Raw genomic sequence first — 26,887 nt, 5'->3', positions numbered from 1 at the left:
TCATCTCTGGCAGGGCCTGCGGGAATCCATCTTCAGTCGGCGCTATCAGACGCTAATTTATTCGGAGAAATTAGCAGTGAAGCGTGCCGCTAACAATGGAAGAAATCACCCCCGTGACGCTGTGACAAGTGTTACGCTATCGGGATGAAAGCGTTCACCGCCAGGGAGGTGATTACATCACGGCAGGCCGTGTGATGGGGAAAAGAAAAGAAAAAAAAAAAAAAAAAAGGTGTCATGTGTGATGGGGCGCTAATAAAAACGGAGAATGAGGATGAGAATGTAGAGTGAAAGTGACACTTCAAGGACACCTTCGCCTCATTGTTGACCGACTTCAATTTCTTCGCCGCTACTCACGGCAAAACGAAACGACAAAGTTGTCTTTGTGTCTCTGTAGGTGCTTCTGTTTTGGTTAGCAAACGCGATGAATGAACGAATAATACAAATCACAGGATGCTCGGATGTGTGGGTCAACGTGCGCTGACATGACACGAGGTGCGGCCAAGAGGCTGAAGTGGTCTCACCGAGACCCTTTGGGCCGATGCCGCTGCCGTCTGCCGGGTTGACGGCCCAGTAGTAGTACTTGAGCGTGTGCATGAGCCGGAGCACCGTGCCGCCACGCCGGATGGTGTTGTAGATGCTCGCCGTGCCGATGAATTCCGATGACAGGTACGTGTACAGCGACAGTTGGATCTGCGGTGGACATGCACACAGGATATTATTGCAAGTAGTAAAAAAAAATTAAATTAAAAAAAAGCGAGAGAGAGAGAGATGAATAAAATGGATCATTTAAAAAAAAAAAAATTTGAAAAATTGAAAAATCGGTCAATTTGGGAATCGGGAACCACAGATAGTACAAGTCCTGAAAAAGTAAACTTTCCAAAATATGATTCTGGTGACCATGTGAACCTCCCCAGAATATTTGTCCGGCACATTGCCTCCCTCGAAGTGTTTGTTTGACACCATCCCCGCACCTGGAGCCAGCGCACAAGCGGCACGTGGCGTCGCGTCCTGAGGGAAGGAGACGCCGATGGAGCTCAAAGTGCTCTAACCCACTTCATTACCTCAATGTTTGTCTCATTTTTCTCCCGCTCGCTCCGTCTGCCGCTGCTCCACTTTGGAGGACCGGGGCAGGCCAGCCTCCAGACAATTTTGCATTTATTTCCCCCTCATATTTATTCACGGCGGGTTGCGGCGGCAGCTGCTTTCTGGAGACAAGCGTGTTTTCAACATCACTCCCTTTTCGGAGCGACACGAGGGCTCACCTTGGCGGGCGTGTGGATCCAGATGGCGGCGTTGAACAGGATGTGGTCGCAGAGCTGCTTCAGGAGCGGCGCCCCGTACGGCAGGCCGTCCAGATACTTGGCGAAGGAGAGGAACTGCTCCAGCACCGACTTGCTGATGTGCTCGCGGGACGACTGCGGGGGGGGGGGGGGGGACAAGTCACAAGAAAGTCAACACCTGAAATAGAAAAGACAAAAGGACTCGACAGAAAAGTGGGCCATGACTCCACCGGTTGGCATTTTTCATCCATCCGTTATCTGTTCTGCTTCTCCTCACGAGGGTCGCGAGCATGTCGGAACCCATCCCAGCGGTGTTCGGGCACTAGGCGGGGGACACCTTGAACAGGTTGCCAGCCAATCACAGTGTCCAATCAACCTAACGTGCATGTTCTTGGAATGTGGGAGGAAACCGGAGTACCCGCAGAAAAGCCACGCAGGCACGGGGAGAACATACAAACGCCACACAGGAAGGCTAGAGCCGGAATCGAACCCACGACCTCTGTACTGTGAGGTCATCGTGCTAACCAGTCATCCACTGTGCCGCAATTCAGTCTACCGTATTTCCCGGACGATAAGGCGTACCCGCATATAAGCCGCAACAAAAGAAAAAAAAATTTTTTTTACAAGCGGCACCAGGCTAAAAGCCGCCGTTTTCTATGTTGAAAAAAAATGACTTGTCTACTGAATGTACAGAACAATTTTGTCCTGTGAGTGCACATAAAGGAACTGAAGCTGATTGTTAAAACTCAGCAACAAATTTTCTCATTAAAACAGAACAGACCCGTGAGAAAATAAATAAATAAACAAAAAAAAAAAAACAAAAAAAAAAAAAAAAAAAAAAAAAAAAAAAAATCGAGCTTTATTTCGCATATTTTCTGAACGACAGAACGCCCGAAAAGAAAAATCCACAGAAAAGCTGAACCGTTGTATTTGCCGCATGGTTCAAAAATCGAGGAAAAAAGTCACGGTTTATAGTCCAGAAAATACGGGAGCAATATATATTTGTTGCAGCTCACAAAAATGCGCAGAAGAAAAAAAAAAGAAAACAGAACGCAACGAAATAAATTGTTTTCATAAAATACGGTCCATGCATAGGATAGGTGTGTTCAGCTTGGGCCTTTAAGGGGCGTCGCCAAGGGAGGAGCTGGAATCGGGATGGCTTTCGAGTCCACATGCCATTCATTTTGGACTTTTGTGTTCAACTCTTTGTCCAATTCGCTAAACGTCTGAAAGCCCATCGGCGACGGCGACTCCCCTTGCCCGCGTAGACGGGGCGTTACGGGAGCCTAATCGCTCCCCAAAAAGTTTTGACTGTGCATGGAAATGCTCGCACGCACTTTGCTGACACCTGCAGGCGGGAGAAGAGAGAAATGAGGGGACGGGAAAAAGCAAAGGTGGCGGTTTAATCATATCTTGAACAGATGGAGCCATACGGCAGCGTGTGAAAACAAGCTGGCAGCGAGCGGGTCGCAGGCGAGAAAGGAAAAAAACAAAACAAAAAAAAAAGGCCACTTCCTTGGTGCCGGCGTGTTGCTTTGTGTCAGCTGGCGTGACAAAGTGCTGCGATTTCTCAGCAAAGCGTTGCGGGTGAGCGTGCGTCAACAACAACAAAAAAAAAAAAACGTTTGCGTTACCTTTTCGAGCAGGTAGCCGATGACCAAAAATCCTTTCCCGCCCAGCATCTGCTCTTGCATGGCAACGGAGCTCTTGAGCAACTCCACCAGAAAAGCCAGCAGGGTTGCGCTGCCAAAAGTCACCAGAGACGTTTTATTAATGACACAAAACTACACGAGCTCACGTCAAGTTGCTTTTTTTTTTGCTTCTTTTTCAAGAAAAAAAGTTTGACATATTTTTGTTGTTTTTTAGTAAAACGCACAAAAATTGTTTAGAAAATTGTCTTTTTTTTTTTTTAGGGCTAGTGCAAGAGCAAACGCTTGTTTTAGTGCAACTATAATGATCGCACTTTAAAAAGTGAACATCTGTTGTTTGTTTTCTATTTAGGAAAGTGCAAAATCAAAAGTCAATTGCTTAATTTTTGGAAACTGCAACATCCGAAACGTGTATTATTATTATTTGATTTATTTAGTTTTTTTGCAGGTCAGGAGTGCAAAATTTGTGCAAAAAAAGAAAAAGTTGTTTCCTCTTTGGAGAAGAGCAACATCAATGAAGTTTTCTTTTTCAGAAAATGGAACAGAAATTATCTTTTTAACATTACATGCATTTTTTTCACTCATCATCAACAGTTTGACTTCTTTCGGAAAATGCAACTGTTCACCATTAAGAAACTTAAGCGTCTTCTTAAGAGTGCGGGAAAAAAAATCTCCTTTGGAAAGTGCAACTTAATGTTTTCAATTTCAGAACCACTTCGAGTGCGTGACATTTCTCAACTCTTCTGAACAAACAAAACCCACCCTGAAAGACCCTCGAAAGGAATCCAAAGCGGTTCTGATTGACTCGCCCCAAAGAGGCTTACGTGAGAAGTCTGACGAAGGTCATTTGAAGGGCTTAATATGAGAGCGCAACACACGCGAGGAGCCGCGAAAGGTCGGCGAAAGGCGCCGTCTCTATTGTCGCGCCGAAGCCTTTGGCTGAGTGACAGCGGTGGCGAGCGGCGCCGCGTAATCGGCTTTGCCTGGCATCCTCCGGTGGCCTCCGCTCGAGCGCAACAATAACAAGGACACAATCGCTCCGGCGCAGGCTGGCCCAGAGATGCGCCGCACGCATACAAAGTCGCAGCGCGGGAGACTCGCCTCGGCAGTTCGCGCAAAGCCGAGTCGCTCGTTCGCGCACGAGTGTCGACGCGATTAAAAAAAAAAAAAAAAAAAGTCCTGTCAAATGATGACCTTCAAGTCATTTTTGTTCATTTGTTGACTTTGTTTGTGTGCAGGATTCTGCAAAAACATTAATCCGATAACATTTTTCGGTGTGCGATCCCTCGAGTGGATAAACGAACACATTCCGGTTTGGAACACGCACTTTCAAATATTTGCCGATTTTTGGGTGAAAAACGTGCCAAATTTGTGTTTAATCGCAAAGTTCACATTAATCCTCTACAAATTTGGCCTGCGAATTGTCTTTCTAGAATTTAGAAAACACATCCGGCCGAGTCTTGCAGCAGAAAAATGCAGCCGCGTTGTACGTTTAGATTCCGTGCAGAAATCGAAATTTACATGCAGTGCAGTGTTTCACCTGAAGATGGCGCCACACAGACGACCGGTGACATTTCATGTGATGATTTTGCTGTTTAGACATTTTCTACAATATATGTTGGAGTAAAATTATTGCTTTGATTCTATAAACAACTGACGACCCAACGATCAAATTCCAATGAGAGCATTTATCAGTAGAAAATGTCAACATTTTTATTTTTGTTCCTATCCAGTAGTGTGTTGTGCAAAAACTCTCCAAACAGCAGAGCCAGGAGGACAGCGAGATAAGATAAGATAAGATAAGAGACGACTGTCAAGGCAGAACGCTTTTGCTCGCAGGGTTTGCGCCGCTGTAGCGAGCGGGCCGCCGCCGTGGCTTCCTGCTCAGCTGTTGGAATCAGATGAGCGCACTGACGTCACTCGTGGAGGTAGCGCATGTTCTCACCAGACGGTGGTCTCCACTTGGCTTTCATTCAACTGATGGTAGTCCAGCTGAGCAAAGAGTGGGAAGAGAACCTGGATGCCTCCGATGGAGTGGATGGCGCGGTGGATGGAGTGAGTCACTGTGGCTTTAACATCCTGAGGAGGGAAAAAAAAAAAAAAAATTCACCATCAGAAGATATGAACTATTTCACTTGTCACCGTGACGTCACAGAAAATCCAGAGTGCAAATTGCTCCAATGGCAGCGCTCGTCGGCAAATAAATTGAAGCGCACACGTGGACCAACCTGCAGCATAAGCGCATGCGGCGAGTGCACAAAGATGGAAGCGTTCTCCTTGGGGGACGACTCGAGACAGAGCTGCGCGTCGGTGGCTTTGGCGTTGTAGGCCAACGCGATGGCGCTCGCCAGCTTGCCGTCGTACAACACTTGCTTGTGATGCTCGGCGAGGTGGATGTCGCTCTCAGACTTGAACTTGAACGTGCTCTGGGGGAGAAACGAAAGCAAACGAGGGTGAAATTAAAATATCGGGAGAGCCAGATGAGAGTTTTTGCGGCTGCGCTTTTCATTACATGCTCGCATTCTTGGGAGGATGATTTAATTAGAAATGTACGCTTGTATACGACAGACATTTTTTTTGGGTGTAGTTTGGTGCGTATCCACTCATCGACCGGTTGACAAATTGGAAAAACGAGATACAAGTTCTGGCACATGTTGAAATCTTAAAGGGGAAGTCAACCTCCAAAAATAATTTGCAAATAAAACATGTGATGCGCCTTCACGAGTCTAAAGATGACATTCTTGTTAGTCTTGTGTTCATGGAATATGAGTGAAGTAGAAAATGCGGCCATTTTCAGCCTTCTCAGGGAGGCGGCCATTTTGTCACTACTGTCGACCGGTCGTTATCGGAGTCCTGAGCAACTCCGATGTCATTTTCAATTGACAGAAAGTGACAAAATGGCACTCGAAAGCTAAACAGTCCATGAAGAAAAGAAAAAAAAAAAAAAAACAAGCGGAGATGCCCGTTTGGTGTTGAGAACCAAATGAGTTCATCAGCACAATCGCTCAAAGTCAGCCTTGAATTAAATTTACAAAAACATTTTGTTGGTTTTGTTTACATGCACGTGTTTTTAATCCAATCAGAACATCCATCAAGATTCTTCATCCGGCGCGCTACCTCCTCGCATCCGTCTGCAGGCCGCAATTTCAGAGCCGTCTTGCGAAGCCTGACGCGGCTAAAAATAGCTGCGATGATCTACGACGGCGAGCGGCTGTCAAGTGTCAATACGGTCAACAACGTCCCTTGATATTATCTCCCGGTGACTGAGGAGCTTTCAAGTCTCAGAAGCGTCGGTGGACAGCACAAACTGTTGCTCGAGCTTTTGTTTGGAGCAGAACAAAAATAAATAAATAAATAAGAGCCCTTTGGCTTCCACTGCGTCAGTGGCAGCTTGCTGATGAAGTGCTGCCTTCAGGAGTGAAAACTAAATGCAGGCTTGCAGGAGAGCGGTGACATGGTGTGCAGCGTCTCATTTGCATGAGACGGGACCGCCTCCTCAAAACGGGATTGAAAAACACATCCTGCCAACTCTTTTGAATTGTGAAAAAAAATCTTTTGTGATAGTAACAATTGTAAACTGACTTCATTACAGCAAGTGAACGTCGCGTGTTGCAGTCCAATTTTTTTTTTCTTTCGTCTGAAAAAAAAAACCTAAAAAATGTTGCTTTGGGTGGCATTTTGTGGCCAAAGAACTGTGTTAATGTGAAGGGGCGGAGCTTCAGTTAATCAGGCTGTAGTTGGCCTTTGCTGCCACCTTGTGGCAACTACAAACCTATTGAATATTCTAAGGGAACACTATTTCGAGTTCCGATTTGTTTTTTCTCATTCCAAGGTCCCCCGGTCAAAATGGACCTCAACTATTCCTCTGTAACTCAACCAAATCAACATGGTTAGAAAAGCTTGCTTGGATTAACCACATCAAACATTACATTCAATCGACGCGTCAGACATCAAATAAAGGACAGAAAAGCTACTCGACACACTCAATTAAAAGGCCTCTCGTCAGCTGAGCCACTTGACCGGCGACCTTCTTCAATTCACCTTGCAGGCTCAGATGCACCGTCGAGAGCTTCACTTGTTCTCACCTCTTGAATAGAAAGCAGCACAGGCGGGCTAAAACGACTCACAACATTCAGATCATCTGAGCGGTGGAATGTCATCGCAGACAATAATTGTTTGAATACATGCCGACCGCCATCTTCTTAAATGTGAGCCAATCCGAGAGGTCAAAAGATGAAAATGCATTTTTAACAGCTCTTAATTGAACGTTGTACGTAGCAACGTGAAAACAAAACTAAACATTGCGCCATCGCTCGGAGTCCCGGAAGTCATTTCTTTCGCCGCAGCTTGTATGCTAGGCGCTAAGCTAGCTTCCGCCGCAGCATTACAAACTTTATTTGTATCATGTGCAAGTTCGTGCACAACAGCAGCAACGAGCTGCGTGAAGCGGATCATCATGACAAATAAGCCACCCCACAAACAAGTAGTAAGCGTGCTAATCGCTAAAGTGAAAAAGACCCAAAATGAGCGCTTGGGTGTACTGGCGACGTCTCGTTGGGACCGCGTTAGGGAGGAGAGCCGACAGCTTTGAACAGAAATGTTGGAATGCGATCAAAACGGATCGTGACATAAAATAAGATGACGGCTACATTAGCAATTTAGCAGACGCTCTCAGACGAATGTCAACCATTTTGGAGTTTTCATACCCACAATTCCACATCGAAACAAAATTAAACTTTTGTTTTTAAAAACTTAAGAACTGCCCCCCCCTCACAAAACCTCTTTACTGTCCTTGCATTATTCCAATAATCGCTTTGAGCTTTTTAAGACGCCTTGCGTCACTGGCTGCCTTCTCCCTCTCGAGTCTCCGTCGGAAAAAATTGGGATTCCCCAGCCAGCCAGGACGGAAGCTACAATACACGCCATCCAGCAGCAAACCATTTATCTCTTTTTTTTTTTGTTTTCCAAGAACAGATTAAAAGAAGATGCGGCCTAATTCCGGCGGCCTCAAGGTCATCGTACCTTATAGCCCGGGCCGAGCTGATGGATGGCGAAGATCTGCGCCGGATTGAGCGCTTCGCTGAAGACGGAGACGGCTCCCAGCTGGCCACAGAAGACTCTGTTAGCGTCCGCCGTCTCCGAGGATCCCAGGAAGCACTTCTCGTAGCTCTGCGGACCCAACGCAGGAGGAGACGTGCTTTCAAAGTTCCGCCCTTTGACTTTGAACAATCATGAAGTCGACTTTTCAAAAGTCATTTTCCCTCCTGAGCGCCTCACATTTCTTCACTCGTATTCTGGAGAAAAGGTCCGCCAACACTTTGACCTTCGAAAATCATAAATGCAATGTTCCGCGGTTGCGCTCGACTCCCGAAAGGACGAAAATCCATTTGGACAAATTAGGACTCGGGATAGACGTTTGGGAAGTGGGGAATATGGCGGTGATTTCATTCGGAATGAAACCGGCCGCCATCGCGACCTCTCTCTCGTTTTGTGCTATTTCAAAGTTATTGGACTTCAGGTGGTTCTCGTCACAATTTCAAAGAGTTGGCAGGTGTCGTGATTACGTCCGTCACATGCTGCCACCGAAATAGCTCAAGGATGAAGAATAAAAGCAAGCTTCATGTCTCGCCTCGCGAAAATAAGCCTGTTTGGAAGGCGCATTGTTGTCTTATGCAAATGAGAGACGCTTAACTCCGCCCCAAAAACACCTCGTTGAAATTAACCTGTTTTGAGTCTGAAAAGCGAGAGCGCAACAGCAATCTACGATATGTGTTTGAAGAAGCCCTTTATGCAAATAAGCTACTGCTCACCCTTCAACGTGTCTTTTGTCACCATGACGATTGTGGGCGGAGCTACTTCTTGAACCCTGAGTCTGAAAAAGTGCGAATTACAAAGCACCCGTAAAGAAAGCAAACATTTTCACTGGTGGCAGCAGCACTTCATTATCTAGATGCAAAGATTGCAGGGGGGGGGGGGGGGGGGGGGGGGGGGGGGGGCTCCGTTCCGTTACTACTTGGAATAAGGATTCATCCAAAAGCGATCGAATTTAAACTATTTAAAATATACATTGATGTAAAAAAAATAAAAGAATCGATTCGCAACGTCATGTTAATCAGAGGCGCTCACTCCGTGTTGCAAAAAAAAAAAACAATTTGCAAAAATGCGGGTCATCCGACAAAAGGCTCGACGAGCATCGAACTTGCTACGTTTGTGAAGCAGGTGTCAAAAACACACATTTCCAAACGGTCCATCCAAAAAAAAAAAACGAACACTAGCACTCGTCCTTCACACATTAGCGACATCTGCAGTTAATGCTTCGGAGGAGTCATTTAAGCGATGCGCCGTTCCTGAGCGTGTAAACGTGAAGCCGTTTATTCCTCATGGAAACATGCAAATGGGGCGCAGGGTGGAAATGTTGCCCACTGGCCACCCCAACATGTGCCATCATCCCTCATCCACATGACTCAAACATCTGTTCAGCGGAGGAAGATTTAAGCACGGGACCCGAATGGAAGACGGCTTTCTTCACATAAACAAATAAAAAAATAAAAAGAGCGCTGCCGAAGATGGAAGCGGCTCTTTGAGGAAGAATAAGAGTGCACTTGCATCATTTGTGTTGACGTGCCAGGCCATGTCGCCGTAAGAAACCAGTTGGCCATTGACGTAGCAACGGATCTCGCTGTTCCTCCAGCGACTGTAGACGTGGACGATGCTGATCATGTACCACTGAGGGAGGGAAAAAAAAAAAAAGAGCACAGTCACAGATTTCATCATTTGGAACATTTGCTCACATTGTGGTTGGAGACGCAAAGAAAAATACTTTTTACTTCTCTTATCTTTTTTTGAATTTGGTCTTCGTTAAGATGTCATGCACTTTAAATCGAAATCTAAACTCTTTCCCCGCCGCGTCCGCCCTTATCAACATTCATTGAGCGATATGATGACGAACACATCCCCTGACCACAACCCTATTGAGAAAGTGAAGCGCATTCTTCAAAAGTATGAAGGTGGACGTCTTCCTGAAACGAGATAAAGGCAGAAACTATCCGTGGACTTGCAAGTTCAACAGATGCTTTAAAAAAAAAATCCTCATTTCAAAATGTCTCTAAGTCAACTGAAGCTTCAAATCTGCTTCATGAACCAGTTGTCATATTTTTGGACTCCAGTAGATGGCGCTCTCTGTTCAACATTGGCCTGAAAGCACACTGAATGGGATTTTTTTTAAACACTTTATTTAAACCAACAACGCCATCTAGAGGACTCAAAAATACAGCAGCTGGTTCATGAAGCAAATTTGAAGCTTCGTTCTCCCATATCTATCTCGGCTTGTATCGCAACAATTCATCTGGATTAATTTCACAAACAATTAGAATTGATCGAAACCAAATCACCAAATCATTATTCAATGTCGGCACGATTATTTTACGGGTGACGGATCCGTTTGCATATGAAACATGTTTCTTCAAAGCGAGCCCTAGACGTCTACACCACCAAAATAAAAATAAAAAATAATAAATAAAAACAGAACTGCCACAAGGATTGTCTCCTGAAGTTCTGAGATCTGCGCTGGAGACATTGTAAATAATAAATCGGTTGAAAAAGAGGCCGAAAGAAGACAACATGTAAATCAGCCGCAAAGATGCGACGAAATGCCCCAGCGAAGAAGTAGCGAGCGAAGAACAAGTGTATAATTTTAGTATGTCATTGCAAGTAAACTCTACACAAGCAAAATAACACTCCAAAAGTGTTAACATCTCCATAAAAATAGAAAAAATTACATGCTTTTTAATATTTATACCAGAGTTGCAAAATGATGTTGGAAGGACGCCCGTTGTTGTCATTTTTGATCCTTTTATTTATTTTTATTGCTCTGAAAACAAACAAGGAGCAGTGGAGAGGCGAAGTCACACTCACCTTCCTCAGCTGGAAATCGTATTTGACGCAGTGCTGGAAACCTTTCCCTTTGGATTTGAGAGATGTGACGATCAGACAGTTGCCGACAAAATGCGCCGAGTAGCCGATGCCTTTGCTGGTGCGGAAGCTGGACGCAAACGTGGACAATAAAATGTTGATTAAATATGACTTCAGACACGACTTTGCGGCAAACATGATAACGTTAAGTGAAAAAACAAAAGACAGGCTATCACAATTAAACGTGGTTGTTCGGGTAATTGTTGTGTAAATTAATTTTTTGATCTGATTACTAATAACGAGGACACGTCTGCGTGTGTCGCTCTTTCGCATTCAACAACAGACGCACATGGAATTCATTCAAACCCATCCCGTGAATCAGTGGTCCCCAACCACCGGTCTGCGGCCCAATACCGGTCCCCGGGCCACTTTAGACCGTGCCGCACAGAAAAAAAAAGGAACTAACTTCTGATTTATTTGTCATTCATGGGTGAAAATGTTTTTATTTTGGAGAAATGAGAAATGTGTTTTTTTGCACGTCTACGTTTTATAACGTATACATTTCCTCTGTGAAGGGATTTTTATACAGTATTGCAAACAAGGCTACAAATCTGAGCTGTGTCCGTTTTTTTTATTCGTTTTTAATCAACAAGAAATATGGTGCACTGTAGACATAATTTTATTTAATAAGTTCTATTTTTTTTGTCATCTATTCTTCTACTTCTTTTATTGTTTTTAACATGCTCTTGTTCCATTATTGGTATGGAGGTATTTGATTCAGGTCTGGTATCCAAGTCCGGATTTTGCAATGGTGCCAAAGAATATTCCAAAGTAAAATGATTGGATGTCAGGTGGAACGCCACAGACGAGACGAAGCAATTTTTGGGGGGGTTCCCAAAACGGCAAAGCTCGAGCTGTCAAATGCTGACAGCCTCACGTCTGTTCGAATCAAACTCGAACAGAAATAGAAAACAAAAAGTGGCTGGCGTCAAAGACAACCTTTATACATTTCCTTCTTTTCATTGTTATTTTTTTTTTTTTATTTGGGTCAAAAAATACGACAAAATTCAATTTTTATTTGTATTTATTTATTTGGGGTTTAAAATGCACTTATTTTTTTATTCTTTGTTGTTTGAGGTGTTGTCACTTGAAAGCAAGTTTGCCCAGAAGAAAAGAAGTCTTTATTTGACTTCATTTTTCCCTCATTGACTTTGATATTGACGTCATCGTCGGGACATGTCGACAACATGAAACGATTGTTCCAACCCAAGAGCGATTTTAAGCCTCGAGAGGAAGAACAAAATGTATCATGACTTCTGGAACATCCTCAATCAATTCAATCGGCTTCCTTCAAAGTCAAATCTCAGCGTAAACATTAAGCATTATCGAGGCCGCTGTTCTAATACTTTGGAAGGGCAGTTACAAAAAAAAAAAAAAAGTGTTTATTTATGCCGCAGCTGCTACGTAGTCTCGCACCTTCATCGTCAGTAGAGCTGAGGACTCTTCTTGTGATTACATATCAGCTGAAAAGCAACCCCGAGGCTCGCTTTTGAAGTCAACACGCTTTTCCTGTTGTTGACACGGCCTGCCACCGAGCTGTGAAGATTAGCTTGACATATCTCGCACTCTCTTGCCACCTGAATACAGAACGGCGTAACCAATATTCCTTCTTTTTATGTCGGCGAAAACCCTCTCGGATGAAAATCTTTTCAATGAAACGCCCGGGATCCACATGAGCAACCAAAAGAGACGCGTCGTTAATGACTCTCCACCACCAAAATTGCATGCGGGAATCAACACTGCAAGTCTTTTATCATTCGCCCAGCACGCACGGTGTGGGCTAGAGAAAGACCACTTCGACCTTGACTAAACACGGCGTGTTCTCCTAATCTGCTCGGACGTGAGGTCAGCGAGGTTTCAGGCAGGAAGTCCGTGACTGAGCCGCTGTGTTTGCGGGTCTCCTGAGAGCAGCACGAACGAGCGCAAAGGCGATGCTAAAGCAATTAGCATGATGCGGGAGGGGAAAAAAATGAAAAGTGTAGTAGGATGTGCAAATATATAGTGGCGCCTTGAGATTTCATGTTGAATTTCTTCACTGACCAGCCTTGTAATATAAATAAAATTTGAAAGGCAAATCAGTTTTTCCCATTGAAATTAATGGGAGCCATTTATCAGTTCTTACACACACACCAAAAAAAAAAAATACCTTGAAGGTATTTTTTCAATATAATATAGTAATTCATTACAACAGAGTAATAGGCAAGGCGAGGCAGTTTCGTGCTTCACAAAGCAAAGACAAGCATTTATAAACAACTCTTAATGACATTCAGAAGCAAAGCAGAGAAAAAAAAGTAGCTAAAAAAATTTAAAAACATAACATTGATACAATTTAAACACAAACAGAAAAATGTTACAAACATTTAAAAGGAAATAGATGTGAGTTTCTACAATATCTCAGAGGGGCATGCTGGCCCTTGCTGCTGATGCTAACAGCTAGCTGCTAGCCAGTAGTAGCAACGAACTCCGGAGGCTTGTCGTGTACAAAGAATGATTTGTTAGCATCCTAAATTAGCGACTGAATGTGATTTCGGGCTGGTGTCGTGTTGATGTTGGTCGCACCTGTCAAGTCAATTAAAACCGCGATAAAGCCAGACGAAAGGTCGAACACGGAAGTCAAGGTGGCGGTTATGCCACCACGAAAGCCAACTTCAAAGTAAAAGTGTTCGAAGGAAATTGCATTGGCATCGATGACTCAATGTATTATTTGGTAAGCTTTATTTTGAAGTTAAGCCATGGCGGACGCGGCGTGTTCATTGAGTATGTTTGCAGCTCTCGTGACATGTTTGTCTGAAATGACGGAGCAACAGAAATAAAATCCATTCTCATGAATTTGAGGACTCGTTTCAGCTAAAGTGACCAAAATGTAACTTTTGTGATCCATGTTGGCTTTCAACTTCTGCTGCTATTATCGTGATTGCCGACTCATCATGTTGCCTTCATGTGATCGCGCACTTTTTTTTTTTTTAGAGCAGCCGTTTCGCGGATCTTGTCTGCTGAACTGTGGTGCTTGATCCGTACGGATCGCGGGTTAAATCACGGAGAGGAGCCTGTCACTTTTTGAAAGAAGATATTTTTAGCCTCAAATTATAAATAAGCCCTGAAGTACTGCAAGTTTTTTTTCTTTCATCCGTGCGACCAAAATGGCCCGCGGGCCCGTGGTTGGAGACCACAGCTTTAGAGGCCCTTCATCAAAGTTAAATCAAGTTTATAACCTGGATTTAAAAACATTAACACTTTTGTTGGCCGTTTATTGCATTTTTGTGCGGCATAACAGCTAAATGCATCTTCACCGTGTTGTTTCAGTTGCTTCACAGACCAGAAGCAGAATATTAAAATACAGGAGAAACACGTTCTAATCGAGCGGCAACAGTTTGACGTGTGCGCACGCCGTGCTCGTGTGTTGGCTCACCAGTAGAGATAGGGCTTGTCCTTGTCCACGTTGATGTTGTTCAAGGGATCCATCCTGAACCAGGTGTTGAACGTGAAGCCGTTCTGGTAAGGCCACTTGGCGATGGGAGGTAAAGCGATGGCCTGCCGACAGAAAAAGACATTACGCTGGCGCGTAGCCTAGCCTTACGTTGTGGATGACGCGTAACTAAAAAATAATAATAATAATAAATGCCGTGTTTAGACGAGAGGGGGCGCACAGAATATATTATTGTCAAGAATCTTTCGGGATGGCCTTCGCCTTTTAAGTAAGCAATGAGCGTCTCTGCCGACACGTCTTTACATGTTTTACAGCTATGCAAATGTGCAAAATGTTTGCTTAGCTCATATCAACATTCATCTTCCGCTCGCCGGCTCGTTTCTTGAAATGAAAAAGACCTTAGTCGGTACAATAAATTCTGCTGCTGCTAAATATGTATCAAGCGTTCAGGCTGCTTTAGATCCGCAAAACTAAGCCTTGCTGGCGTCATTTGTGCATCGGCGTTCATGTATTATTCATGCAACAAACAACTTGCTGGACGCTAAAATGATGCATAATGGAAACGTGGCATTGATTTGCTTGCTTGAAGCAAAGGTGATTTGCGAAATGCCATCAAACGTGCGTTTTGATGAGACTTTTCTTGGATCTTGTGAACGAAATTGGGACGACAATTTTGTTTGCCGACGACTTACAGCAGCGCTGTGACCGGGGAAGTTGAAAAAGGCGTCGGGTCCGTGTCGGCGGGTCATGTGGTTGAGCACGGCCAGCATCTTGACCGCATGTCTGGGCTGCGGAGAGGAGAAACGAGACGGCGTTGGATATGGCGGCAGGTCTCGCCGCTGCCGGCCGTCGAGGGGGCTTCACTCACCCAGAGGCCGCCTCCGCCTTGGAGCATGCTGAAGAGGAGCTTCACCTCCGCCACCGTTATGCTGTAGCTGGCCAGCACGCCCAGCATGTCCACCAGCAAGTCTTTGAAAGGCAACAAAGCAATTCGGTCACGTGGTTTTTGTAATTAATTGATTTAATGACTCTCTCTCTCTCACTCTCACTCGAAACGAAACTCGATAATGGGGCGCCGACGGTGCAGCAAAGCGATAGGTCGCACCTGCAATCATGTCGTCCACCGAGCTCATCCTGAGCAGCAGCCGCTGGATGAGGCCCACCTCGGTGCTCATCTGCAGGTTGCGCACACTCTTACGGAGCATGGCGGTCATCATGCTCCAAATCTCCGCCTGGCAGGTGACGTCGCAGTGCTCCAGCAGAGCCGGCAGGCAGCCGATGCCGTCCGCGTCTTGAATGACGAAGTTGGTCTCCAAATCGAACTCGCCCGCCACCAACTGCGCAGCGAGACGAGAGACATGCCTGAGATGTGAGCGTGCTGCCCATCGCCCGAGCACTAAATTTGGGAATATTTGCACCGCTTCTTTTTTTTTTCATTCAGTTCGATACAAAACAATAATACAAAAAAAACATTGAGAATAAAAAAAAAAAAAAAAAGAAAAGTTTTTCTCAGCACCACAAACAATTATAGAAAGCTACTTTTTGAAAGTGGCATCTTGAGAGAGAGCCGACGGAGGGAGCTTCCCCAGAGGCACATGAGAGAGCGGTGTGAGCGTCGGACCGGTCTCGCTACCGCCAAGGCTGTTTCTCAACACGCAAAATTTTATTTATTTTTTTTTCCTCCTCCTCGCTCTTCCATCATTTTCTGCGTTACTCGAGTCAAACCGCAGCTGGGAACGAGGAACGCTTTAAGCAGCCTCAACAGCAGCAGAGCCGCGGTCAAAGCGAAGGTTTTGCTTTGAATCGGAAAACAAGCAAGCAAACGTAGTCATCGAATTGGAGGTGGTCCTCGGGTTACAAACGAGATTCACACATCAAACCTTTGATTGGAACAAATTATTTTTGACATGTTCCGGAAATAGTCGACGAAGCCATCCGACGTTGCGTCTCCCCTAAGTGAGGTCGGTACTCATCACTTTCCCATCTAAAAGGTTGGATCAGAATTTAACCGCCCGTGAAAATAAAAATGAAAAGTGGCGCCGGCGGCCCCTCTTTTCGAGTCGCAAATAAATCGGTAAGAAAGTCGAAATCAACAAATCAATAACGCAGTTCATCAAGTTCAACAAGCATGAAATTAGCCCAGCCGAAGAAGCATATGCTACGTGCGCGGGCGTGCGGGTGCACGTGAGACGATAAAATCGAGAGCTCGGACAACAACGTGTTGGGGCGCATCAAAGTGTGCAGGCGCAAAAATGGGCCGGAGCACATTACGATGATTGACAGTTAACGGCAGAGGACGGACGCCAGTTCAAGGAGACGATAAGCTGAGCATTACACGCCAAGAGTTGCATTTTCTTACCGTACATGACGGGATGAAACGCGGGAAAATAAGTGTTAGCGTTTCAAATCGCAACTCATCGCGACTAGCGTTATTAGCATCTCAGAGAGGAGCAGTTCTGTTTGGAATTTTCTCCATCTGGCGCCATTTTTTTCTACTTTTGCCCCTCATAGTACCTTCATTTATGACACAACGGCTGGAGAAATAAAATACCGAAAGACGGCCTCGCTTCTCTTGAAAGGTCCGTCTTGAAAATGGCCTCGCAAGTGTATCTGCAATTAAATCCACACTTTTCCCTCCTTCGGCCGTTATTTAAAAAAGCGAGAATATATTTAAGATTTTTCAACGGCAGTTACGACTTCCGGGTGTGTCGATTCCGCATGGTGCCGCCCCCTCACGAGGGAATATCCAATCACAAGCCGCGTTCATCACCTTCAACGTAAGGCCAGCAATCTGAAAGCCCTTTGACTTTGACGCTTGCACGATTGTATCTGAAGGCCTCAGACGAATCGTGCGTGCTACTTGTATCGCGAAATCTGCCTGGCAACACGAGCTATGTGAATTCTGATTGGATAAAAACTCTCACCTGAAAATTCAACACTAGGATATAATATGACATGAATGAGCAGAATATGATCATGATTTCTTGATTGTTAGGCCAGCACAGAAGGCCTTGAAGGCCTTGAGCGCACGCCACTGCATTTCTGAGATTTGTAGTCATGATGGTGCAGCTCAACTTGAAGCCAAAATTGTGGCCTTAAAATGTTGGGCTGGAACTGCAAAGTGCATTTTAGAAAGGAACCAAAACTAGACGCTACGCTGCTCAACACTAAAACTATGAAATTATCTCTAAATAAAAAAAAGAAATACTTGTGGACAAATTTCACTCTTCGTCATCATTAGTCAACAAATCATGACCGACCCGATCCTGACATATTTCGCTCTCATAATATTGTTAGAAGACTATAATCACAAATCACAGTTTGATTTCATCGCACATTGACATAAAATACATTTCGATCGTTTGAATTCACAATGTTCGCTTGAAACATAAGCATCGCTATCCGCAAACCGCAATGACTCCAAAACTTCCACATCATCCGTTATTTGGAGACGAAGAAAAGCCGTTTTGTATTTGCAGTGGCGAAATGAAGAAAGCGCACGCGGCAAGCTAATGAGGCGGCGCTCATGTGCGTGTCTGAGCCGCATTTTGAGGAAACAATGAGGGCAGAAACGACAGAGGCGACGGAGACCGAGCCGTCTTCAAATAGAGTCGACCGGTTAACTGCTGAGGGAAATAACAAGAGCGAGGCTAAGCCGGTGTTCTCTGCATGCCAAAAAAAAAAAAAAAGTGCCCACTTCCACTCCAACTGGCGCATTCGCATGCAGACAGCACGGCAGAATAAATTGCGGCTTCTCATCTTTTTGTGTCTGGGAAGCCACGCTAGCATCGTCTAACCGGATTCATGCGGCGACTATTGAAGACGCTCGCCCAATCACGTTGAAGACGACAATACAGTGAGGACTCCAATTACAACTTCTGAATATTTTTTTTTTCTATTTTGAAGTCTGTTTTGAAGTGCCGAAGCATTTTCACGCCATGACGTTTAGTTTTCTCTTCTTGGTGAATAACTTTAACGCACTTCCGAGATAGTTGTCCAAATACAAAGTATGCCATAAAAAAAAAAAAAAGGCAGCATCCCCCCCCAAATATTATAATTTTCAAATACAACTATTTATATCTAATATTTCTGTATTGTATTGTCTATTATGTGTGTATTATTTTACTACAGTTTTTTTTTTTCTTTTTCCGTTTTAGCGGTTTTCGTCATTTTTGCGCATCCCGGCCCCTTCACGGATTGGTCCGTCCAACCGTCCCGAACGGATCGGTCCATTTTGGGAGGGCGAGAGGTTTTAGAAAAAGGACGGACACAAGCAAAAGGGTCGCGGGCAGGAGGCGGAGGACGGAATGGCAAAATGGGGAGCCCATCTTTGACTTTCGTTACCATGACGACTCCAGGGTGGCTACTTGTTGAGCCTCAATCTCAAATCAAGCAACCAGGACGTTTTCTCCTCATTTATAAATGCATCGAATCAAACCCGAGACACGATTTCTTATTTTATTATTCAAATCAACAAGAGGAAATGATTTGACATTTCAACGAGCCGTCATTCTCATAATTTGCATCGGAGCCTTCACGCACTTTCGACCCCATCAGAGTGCAGCTCATCGACATCAAAGAGGTGCCGACGTTTTGGATGGCCCACATTTGCGGGCACAACAAAAGTCTCGGTGCAGCGGCAGGAATTTGCAGCCACGCGTGAGGTCAGCCTCATTTCTGCACTCCCGGTCGGGCGGCGCGCGGTGAGGAGAGAGGAAACCCTGTGGCTAATTTATCGGATTTCAATTAAGCAACTCTGGACCGGATTAGCGAGGTGCTCGGAAGCTCGATGGAGCCGTGCGTAGAATGATTTGCAACGGAGCACGCTCAGCGGAGAGGGGATTTTTTTTCCGACTGGGCAGCTGCAAACTAACGGGACTTTAATTGGGCCCGAACTGGTCTCGGCTGAGCTGACGCTGGCGGACTGGCGAATACACCCGAGTGACTGATTGACAGCCTCACAAGTCTGAGTGACAGAAGACGGAGGCTGTATTTACAGCGCATAGTGCAAGTGACACAATTCAGACGTTCGTGTCACAATTGGACAACCGCATATGTCACGTAAAAAAAAAAAAAATTAAATTTGATTTGGAGACGCCTGGCGCCATCTTGGAGCGGCAATGAGTTGAGGAGCTCCTTTTCTACAAAAGTGAGCCTTTGCTGCCATCTTGTTGCTTGTCTCGAGTAGGCCGTTCTTTGAAAAGCGTTACTTGCTCTGTGCTATGACGAAGGAATTAAGAAGAGCCCGTCCACTTCAAACCACTTCTGATTAGGCCATGGTTGAAGGTTAGCGGTCGCCATGGCGACGGGTTGCAATGTTCGGACTGGAGATGCTTCCCAAGTGAGGCAATGGGGGCGGGGGGGGGGGCTGAGGTTACCAAATTGAGTGAAAATAAAGAGGACAGATGTCGTATTTGGGAAAACGGCAGGACGAGTTCAAGTATCAGAGACAACGAGTCCACCGAGAGAGCGGGAAATGTTTCCCCCGTTGAACATTTTCCATTAATAATATGAGACTCGTCACAGATCTAAAAGGTCGCCTGAGAAAACAAAGAAGAGAGCAAATCTCAGTCTGAATTGCCTGATGAACATTGCAAAACATATGAGAGGCTGTCATTTTTTTTTTTACCCAGCCCCCCCCCCAAAAAAAAAAACACATTCCCATGAGTTTTTAATTTGGAAAAATAGCTCCGTATAGGAACTACATAAAAAGATTTCATAACTACTGTACTCATGTTGAAACCATGCCTTTAAGGGGCGTGGCCTAATGAGTGATATCAGGAGCTAAAGTCGGGTTTCATGAATTACGACTACAGTTGCTCCTTGTGAGTGTCTTCATTTTTTATTTGAAAATTGTACAAATCAATAAACGGCTTCAAGAGTATCGCTGACTGGGACACTTTTAAACGGCGACGTAGCAAAATCTGCGAGTTGGGACGCGCATAAGTCAAGGTAAAGCAAAAATATGAATGCGGCGTGCGCTCAAATGGAAAAGCAGAGCCAAGAAGTTTGCGATTCCACGGGGAGTTCAAATCGGAACGTGCAGTATCTCTGCAGAACAGAACAAAGAGGAGGCAGACCAGCGGGAGCGCCAGCGAGTCGTTATCACGCGTTCACCTTGCAACAACTCAAGCAACACATTTGTTATGATGTCAGAGGCAAAATAAAAACACGATTAACAACTCGGAAGAGTCATCAGACTTTGCCGTTATTCGGCGCTCATCGAAAGTCAGGGTGACTTTTGGGCTTTGAGCTCACAGCGCACCATTTTTCCAATAAAGAACGCCAAGGTTTACAGATTCTGTTTTTTTGCACTGCGTTCGCGTAGCTCTGCGATACATGCATCGCGACTTGCAAACAAAATTTGGGTTATGTCGCCGCCTCGCCATCGGAAAAGAAAAAAAAAAAATCTGTAGCTAGCAAACCTCAATCTCTGACGCACACGTCACTCACCGGACCAGGATCCGACTTAGTCAAAGTGAATTGTAGAACGAACCAATCATGGCTCAGCTTCAGAGAACAGGTGAGCTGTGATTGGTCGTTATCTGAACCCCGAGCAACTGTGATGTCATCTCCAGCCGACGGAAAGTGACAAAACGGATTTTGCTTCTTAACTCGAACTCCATGTTCAGACCAGTGAAGGCGCATAGAAAATTTTTTTTTTTTTAAGGTTGACTTCCTCTTTGAACTTCCAATCTTTTTTATCGCGGTTGCTTCGAGTGAAAATGCACGTCAAGAAGTCCAACAAGCTTTATGAGTTAACGACGGTCTGTTTACTCGTGAATAAATGAAAAGCCCACCTTGCCTGACCGCTAAATGCAAAATCACGCAATTTCTGAGAGCCGCCTGCCAGAAAATGTGTCTCCAAGCAAGTCCTGAATGTGGAGTCCTAGTATGACTCATTGGGAAAAAAAAAAAAAACGGCCGCAATTTATTTTCTCCCTCAAGCCATGACTTGGCATTTTCCTTCCTCGCAAGGAACTCCTGGAAGAAATAAGCAACTCAAAGCTCAGCCGAGCTGCGGTGTCGTTAGCTGAGCTTCCACTGCCCTCATCGAACAAGTCTCATTTTTCTCTGTGATGAAGTGCAGCCACGACGAGCGAAAATTTTACAGCGGCTCGGTCGTGCTGTACAGAAAAATCGTACGAGGGGCTCAAAACTTCAGCCCAAGTCGTAGTCACCCGCTAGCGCCACCACTGGTCACCGTGGCAACGCAAAGTCGACATCAGCACACATCCCAGTGAAGAGAAGGGATGTCTTTCGTCCTCATTATTATTATTTATTTATTTATTTTTGAGCAAAGCACACCCTTCTTGTCGGCAATCAAATCTTTTGGCGAGCTGCTCTCCTTCCTTGTTAATAAACTCGTTCCAATCCAGACAGTCACCTTGACGGCGAATGCTCGCTGCGGCACTCTCCGGCGTTCGCCCTTGTTAATGCCGGCAAAGACTTGTGATCTAATCCCATAATGCTAACAACGCAAGCAAACATCTGCGGACGCAGAGACAATAAAGTCAGCCTGGCTAATTCCCGGCTAATTAGCGACAGAAGATACGGTGACCTTGACATGGTGTTTTTCTGGCGAAAGCCGATGGCCTTTACTTTATTTGAATCGACCAAGTGGCGATAGAGAATGCTGGCGTAAGTACGTGCACGTCACACAGAGAAATTGTTGACGGCTGCTTTGGAGTGCCTCGTCGTTGGCCGTGAGCGCACGCGTGCCAACGAGAGAAGAGCGAGCGTGTGGACAGGAGCTGCTTTAGAGCGCCTCATCGTCAGCGCACGGAAAAGCACCACGAAGACCCGGCGGGACACAAGAAAGCCAGCGGATAGAATTTCAGTTTTGCGTTTGCAGGAGAAAGACGTAAAAAAGCTTTCCGTTTTTTTTACTTTGAGATTTTAGTGCTCGTGTTTGATGAACAGTCGCCAAACATGCACACAGCCTTCAGGAGAGGACGGACAAATTTGTTTTTCATAATTAGGAAGTCTCATTTTATACAGCCAACTTGATTGTCTTTTTTTTTTCTTCTCTGAAGACATTTTCGCTTTGGGAGCGACTTGAATGTTTTGAGCAGATGCTTGTCGCTAAAGAACGCTGGATGACTATTTGAAGCGCTTCTGAAATGACTGCTAAAATTAAGCAATGAAGCTCCTCTCCTTACAAAGTTAAGGAACCATGTCACACTTTGATGACATCACGAGCACGGAGATTAACCTTGACAGAAATTGTTACAATCTGACAAGAATGTTAGCATTTTGCCTCCACGAATGAAAACGATGAGCCGTACTCGGAGTGGAGCTTGCAAGAAATGGGACAGACCCCAGAAACCGGTGAGAATGTTTTTGGATCTAGAAGGCTCAGTCTCAAAGAACGCGTCCATTTTGGAAATTTTCCATAGATGGGGTGCCCCGGGTGATGAGGCGCATTCCCGAACATTAAGGGAACAGCAAATAAGTCAAAGTTCACATCCATACATAAGGCGCACCCGATCACGTTCAAATTTGAATTTGAATTTAAAAGGCCAAAATCAGCAAGGAAGTCAAAATATGAAAAGATGTTCTCCACTCTTAATGACATCATTAATGTGTCAAATGTTCCTCATCCGTCGCTAACGTTTATTATTTGGGTCGGACCGCACAAACGTTGACAACTCCAAATTCAACGGGCGTCTGGGATAACGCTCCAAAACGAGCAGGACCGCGCATCATTACACGACGACACTCGACGTGCCGCGGTTAGCGCGCGCGCCAATTAGCGGCGGATGAGCGCCATTAATCCACCGCTCAAGCGACGGCATCGGGCGCAAAAGAAAGCGACGTCCATCAACTGATGCGAAAAACTGATTATTCGGCCCATTACGATTAAAAAGCTGCTTCGGAAAAATACGATTGCGTTTTTGCAGAAATATTCACACGCAAATAACCGTCATGACACACGTTGGTAGATTTATTTATTTTATCCCCAAATTTATACGATCGGTTGGCTCACAAGTGAGTGTTGCTTTTACAAAAAAAAAAAAAAAAAATGACGATTCCGCCCGACGGCAGCGAAAAGCCTGATTTGATTAAGAAACGTTGTCAAGTCAAGAAAGCCCGCCGAGCAAAATGGCCAAACGATCGGCGTATTCAGCGAGCAAATTGCTTCATCAAGAGCGTATGAAATTGAAAAGAAGAGAGGCGCTTGTGAATCTTTTGTCTGTTTACCGGAGCCTCAGCCCGTCACTGTTCTGTGAAGACGGCAGAAAAAAAAAAAAGGAATGATTGAAACACCGCCAGCCTGCCGAAGGTTCAGGATACACGCTCAGCAGACGGAAGCGGGAGGGGAAAAAAATATTACGCGCTACGCACAAACAGGATTTACGTCTGAAAGGCAGCTGTGACAAAAAAAATAAATAATATGCTGCTTAGAGTCGAGTCTATTGGAGTTATTAAATGTTAGAAATTCAGCAGTCACAATTAATTCAGACGCAACGAGCTTGTCTGCAATACAACAGACAACTGAAAACGAACAGATGATTATAAATTAGCAAAGCCAAAAGTGTCGTACAACATGGAAAATGTCACATTTAAGAGGTTCCAAACTTTGGCAAGCAAGCTATGGAATGCGACATCACCCCAGATTTATTTACCATGTCAGTGTTGTGACATCTAACTCATCTAAATTTTTTTCGGTTAGGCCCCCCCTAGTAAGAAAAAAACAATTTGCGCCCCCCCCACCACCACCCACTCTGCACTGCAACTATAAATAATAGTGTTTGCATTTAAAAAAAAAACAAAAAAACAAAAAACCTTCACTGTAGCGTTAATACTCGCTGTGACAATGGGGCAAGGAGAGCGCCACTGCCAACTACTGGAGTGCATGCGCAATTACACTTTATTGAAGTACGGCGGGAAAAAAGCATGTTCACCGGGGTCAAAAGCTAAAATAAAAATGAAAATATAATATAAAATAAGCAAAGTCGTTACAACAGTTCCAGACACGAGGTCATCCAATCCGAGCAATATTTAAAACTGTGAAAAAGAGACAAGAGTCGAGGAGGCAAAGCGTCGGCCGTGAACTGCGACAATCACGCAGCAGCCAAAGTGAAAGGAAACTTTTCAGGTCTGCCATCTTGTTTTGTTTGCAGACACCGTTGAAAACGGTGAGAATCTCTTTGGGAGAAACAAGGATGGACGTCGGCAGGAACGAGCTGATCAAAGGCACAACGCAGATGGGAAGGATCGGAGACAAAGCTCGATTGAGCCGCTCGGAGGGCGGATCTATCGGTGGCAGGAGGCTGCAAAAGGCGAAAAGGGAAGACCGAAGACGAGATTTACGGGGAGGGAAGATTTGCAGAAGATTCGATCGACGACACTTTCGATCGATGTCCACGATAACGCGACACGGTTAAAACTCTTGACGATTGCAAAGGAAATGAGTCAAAATGAGTCTTAATTTGGTTGAGGGACGAACGCGTGTAACCGAAACAGCTGGACGACTCCGGCATCCGGAATTCTATCAAAGAAGCGCGACCGGTTCACATTTCAAAGTGTGAATTGTTTCGGGGTAAGCGATCTTGTTCCCGACTGGCCGCAATTCAAGAGGCAATTAATAAATAATGTTCATAGCGGAGGGGAGACGTGCGCCTCGAGCGACGCGCTTGCATCGAGTCATGAGCAATTAGGCGAAATGAAGATGCAACAAATAGAGAGAGAGAGAGAGATGACATCTCTGAACGCAAAACCTTCCCGTGCGGTGCACACACATACGAACCTGGCACGGCGCTGGCTGCAAACCGGAAGAGCAGCTAACAGTAGAAGGAGAAAAAAAAGACAATACCAATATCCTTTGGCGATTCATAAAATATCGTGACAAGTATCGCCTTGACGGCCATTTATTGCAAGACGTATCCTATTGTGAGTTTGTTGTCAATACCCAGTCCGAATTCATCCTACTCTGGTCGTAATGGCCACGAATTGCTGGTTTCTTAGCCTGAAATGCAAAAAAAGAAGAAGAAAAAAAGAGTGAAAATCAATGGGAAAGCGTTGGACTCGATGCGAACATGACAAACGGACAGCTGCGGTACACCAGCCACTGTGTCGGAGGCACAGAGTGGACCTGAGTCGTTTCATCAAACGAGTGTGCACACACGCCGGGTGTGCTCCGGTGACTGATGGCTCTCTTATGGTCTTATTTGGTCTACTGTGTAATTACTTGCATCAACACAACCTGTCAGCCTCAATCTGCCCAGCATCACAAGCACAATGCAGCGCTCGCAGAGCGGGCGAAACGTCAACAAAGCAAGCGGTGGCGTTCTCGCCAACACACACACACACACACACACACACACACACGCCAGACGGTGTTGCAGGCTGCTGAAGCAACACCGCGGGGCACGAGCGCACTTAGCCAGCTAACTGGCTGAACGGCCAACACGACTGATTTCTTCAATGTTTGCTGTAAACGTCTCTTCGGAACAAACAAACAAACAGAAAAAATCAGGACGGCACCAAAAAATAATCAAAGTGGACGAAATGGCGCGGCACGGACATTTGCTCCATTCTAAATAACATCGTTTTAGCAAGTTGCTTTCGTTAAATTAATTTTGGAGCATTGCCGGGAAACTAATTGAAACAGTTGGTGCAATTATTTAATAAGAAAACAAACAAGCAAGGAAGTCAAGTGCGACCAGGTGGAACTACACGGTGAAGAAAATCAGCAATCAAATTAAGATGGCGATATCTGTCAGAAAAATCGCAATAGAATGTCCACGCTTGGCCATCAAGCTTGAACTAAGGAAGGTTGACTTCCTTAACGATTAATTGTCGCCAGCCAAACGCGAGCAGCGTTTTAAAAGGACAGCGTCGACATGGCGGTAATTTAGACGCCGAATCAGCTGATCCAGAATGCTCCCAATTTGTTTGGATTTCTCAGCCTTTTTTTTTTTTCCTGAAAAAGACTTAATGGACATTGGAAAGAATCCACCGGCCAACAATGTGGCCAAAAAAGCCTCTTTAATGACTTCATTAAAAGTCGCGTGGAGGAGAAAACCTCTCGAAGAAATACAGACGAGACGTGCCGTTGTGGGAAGGACTCATCCGATTCGTGTGTAAAAGTCGAAGCTCTACGCCAACTTGGAAACTCGAATACATTGTTTATACAAGACAGCCATACTCGTTTTTTTAAATTTCAAGGTAAAATAATAAATAAATAATTCGGTTTGTCTTATTATTGTTTGCATTTTTTTTGTTTGTTACACCCCAAAAATAATCTTCTGAATAATCGTGATTTCAATTTACACTGAAATAATCGTGATTTTTTTTTTTTTTTTTTTTAAATCAAGCAGCCCTAATCTGGATCCAGATGATTTTATATTTTCCTGTCACTTGACATTTTTTTTTCAGTGTCAGTTTTAACGTACGGTTTGGTTTCGTCCATCTGCGCGAGAGCCACAAACACCTGCCGACGTGCCCGGGATGACGACACCACGTTGGCCAATGTGAGCCGTGATATTCTCCAGCTCGCCGGACAGGATAAACAAGAGATAATAACCGGATGGATGGAGCCCAACGATAGCCCA

General features: G+C 44.9%; 1 protein-coding gene across 1 annotated transcript in view; it reads right to left on the bottom strand.

Annotated features, from left to right (window-relative positions):
* nbeab (neurobeachin b) overlaps positions 1–26,887 on the bottom strand; it is a 157,394-nt gene that overhangs the window by 122,480 nt on the left and 8,027 nt on the right. Inside the window, exons 2-13 of the mRNA XM_088301559.1 lie at positions 15,433–15,664; positions 15,196–15,296; positions 15,020–15,115; positions 14,310–14,431; positions 10,844–10,970; positions 9,536–9,655; positions 7,952–8,098; positions 5,158–5,355; positions 4,875–5,008; positions 2,915–3,023; positions 1,263–1,415; positions 522–690 (exon numbers count right to left, since the gene is read on the bottom strand). Coding sequence (XP_088157685.1) covers positions 522–690; positions 1,263–1,415; positions 2,915–3,023; positions 4,875–5,008; positions 5,158–5,355; positions 7,952–8,098; positions 9,536–9,655; positions 10,844–10,970; positions 14,310–14,431; positions 15,020–15,115; positions 15,196–15,296; positions 15,433–15,664 — 1,708 coding nt within the window. The remainder of the gene's footprint in view (positions 1–521; positions 691–1,262; positions 1,416–2,914; positions 3,024–4,874; positions 5,009–5,157; positions 5,356–7,951; positions 8,099–9,535; positions 9,656–10,843; positions 10,971–14,309; positions 14,432–15,019; positions 15,116–15,195; positions 15,297–15,432; positions 15,665–26,887) is intronic.

The sequence above is a fragment of the Idiotropiscis lumnitzeri genome, chromosome 7, assembly GCF_059441095.1.
Source record: "Idiotropiscis lumnitzeri isolate Australia: NSW breed Sydney's pygmy pipehorse chromosome 7, RoL_Ilum_1.0, whole genome shotgun sequence".
In the NCBI taxonomy this organism is placed as follows: domain Eukaryota; kingdom Metazoa; phylum Chordata; class Actinopteri; order Syngnathiformes; family Syngnathidae; genus Idiotropiscis; species Idiotropiscis lumnitzeri.
The sequence above is the reverse complement of the archived record's forward strand: the minus strand, read 5'-3'. Positions and strand labels throughout refer to the sequence as shown.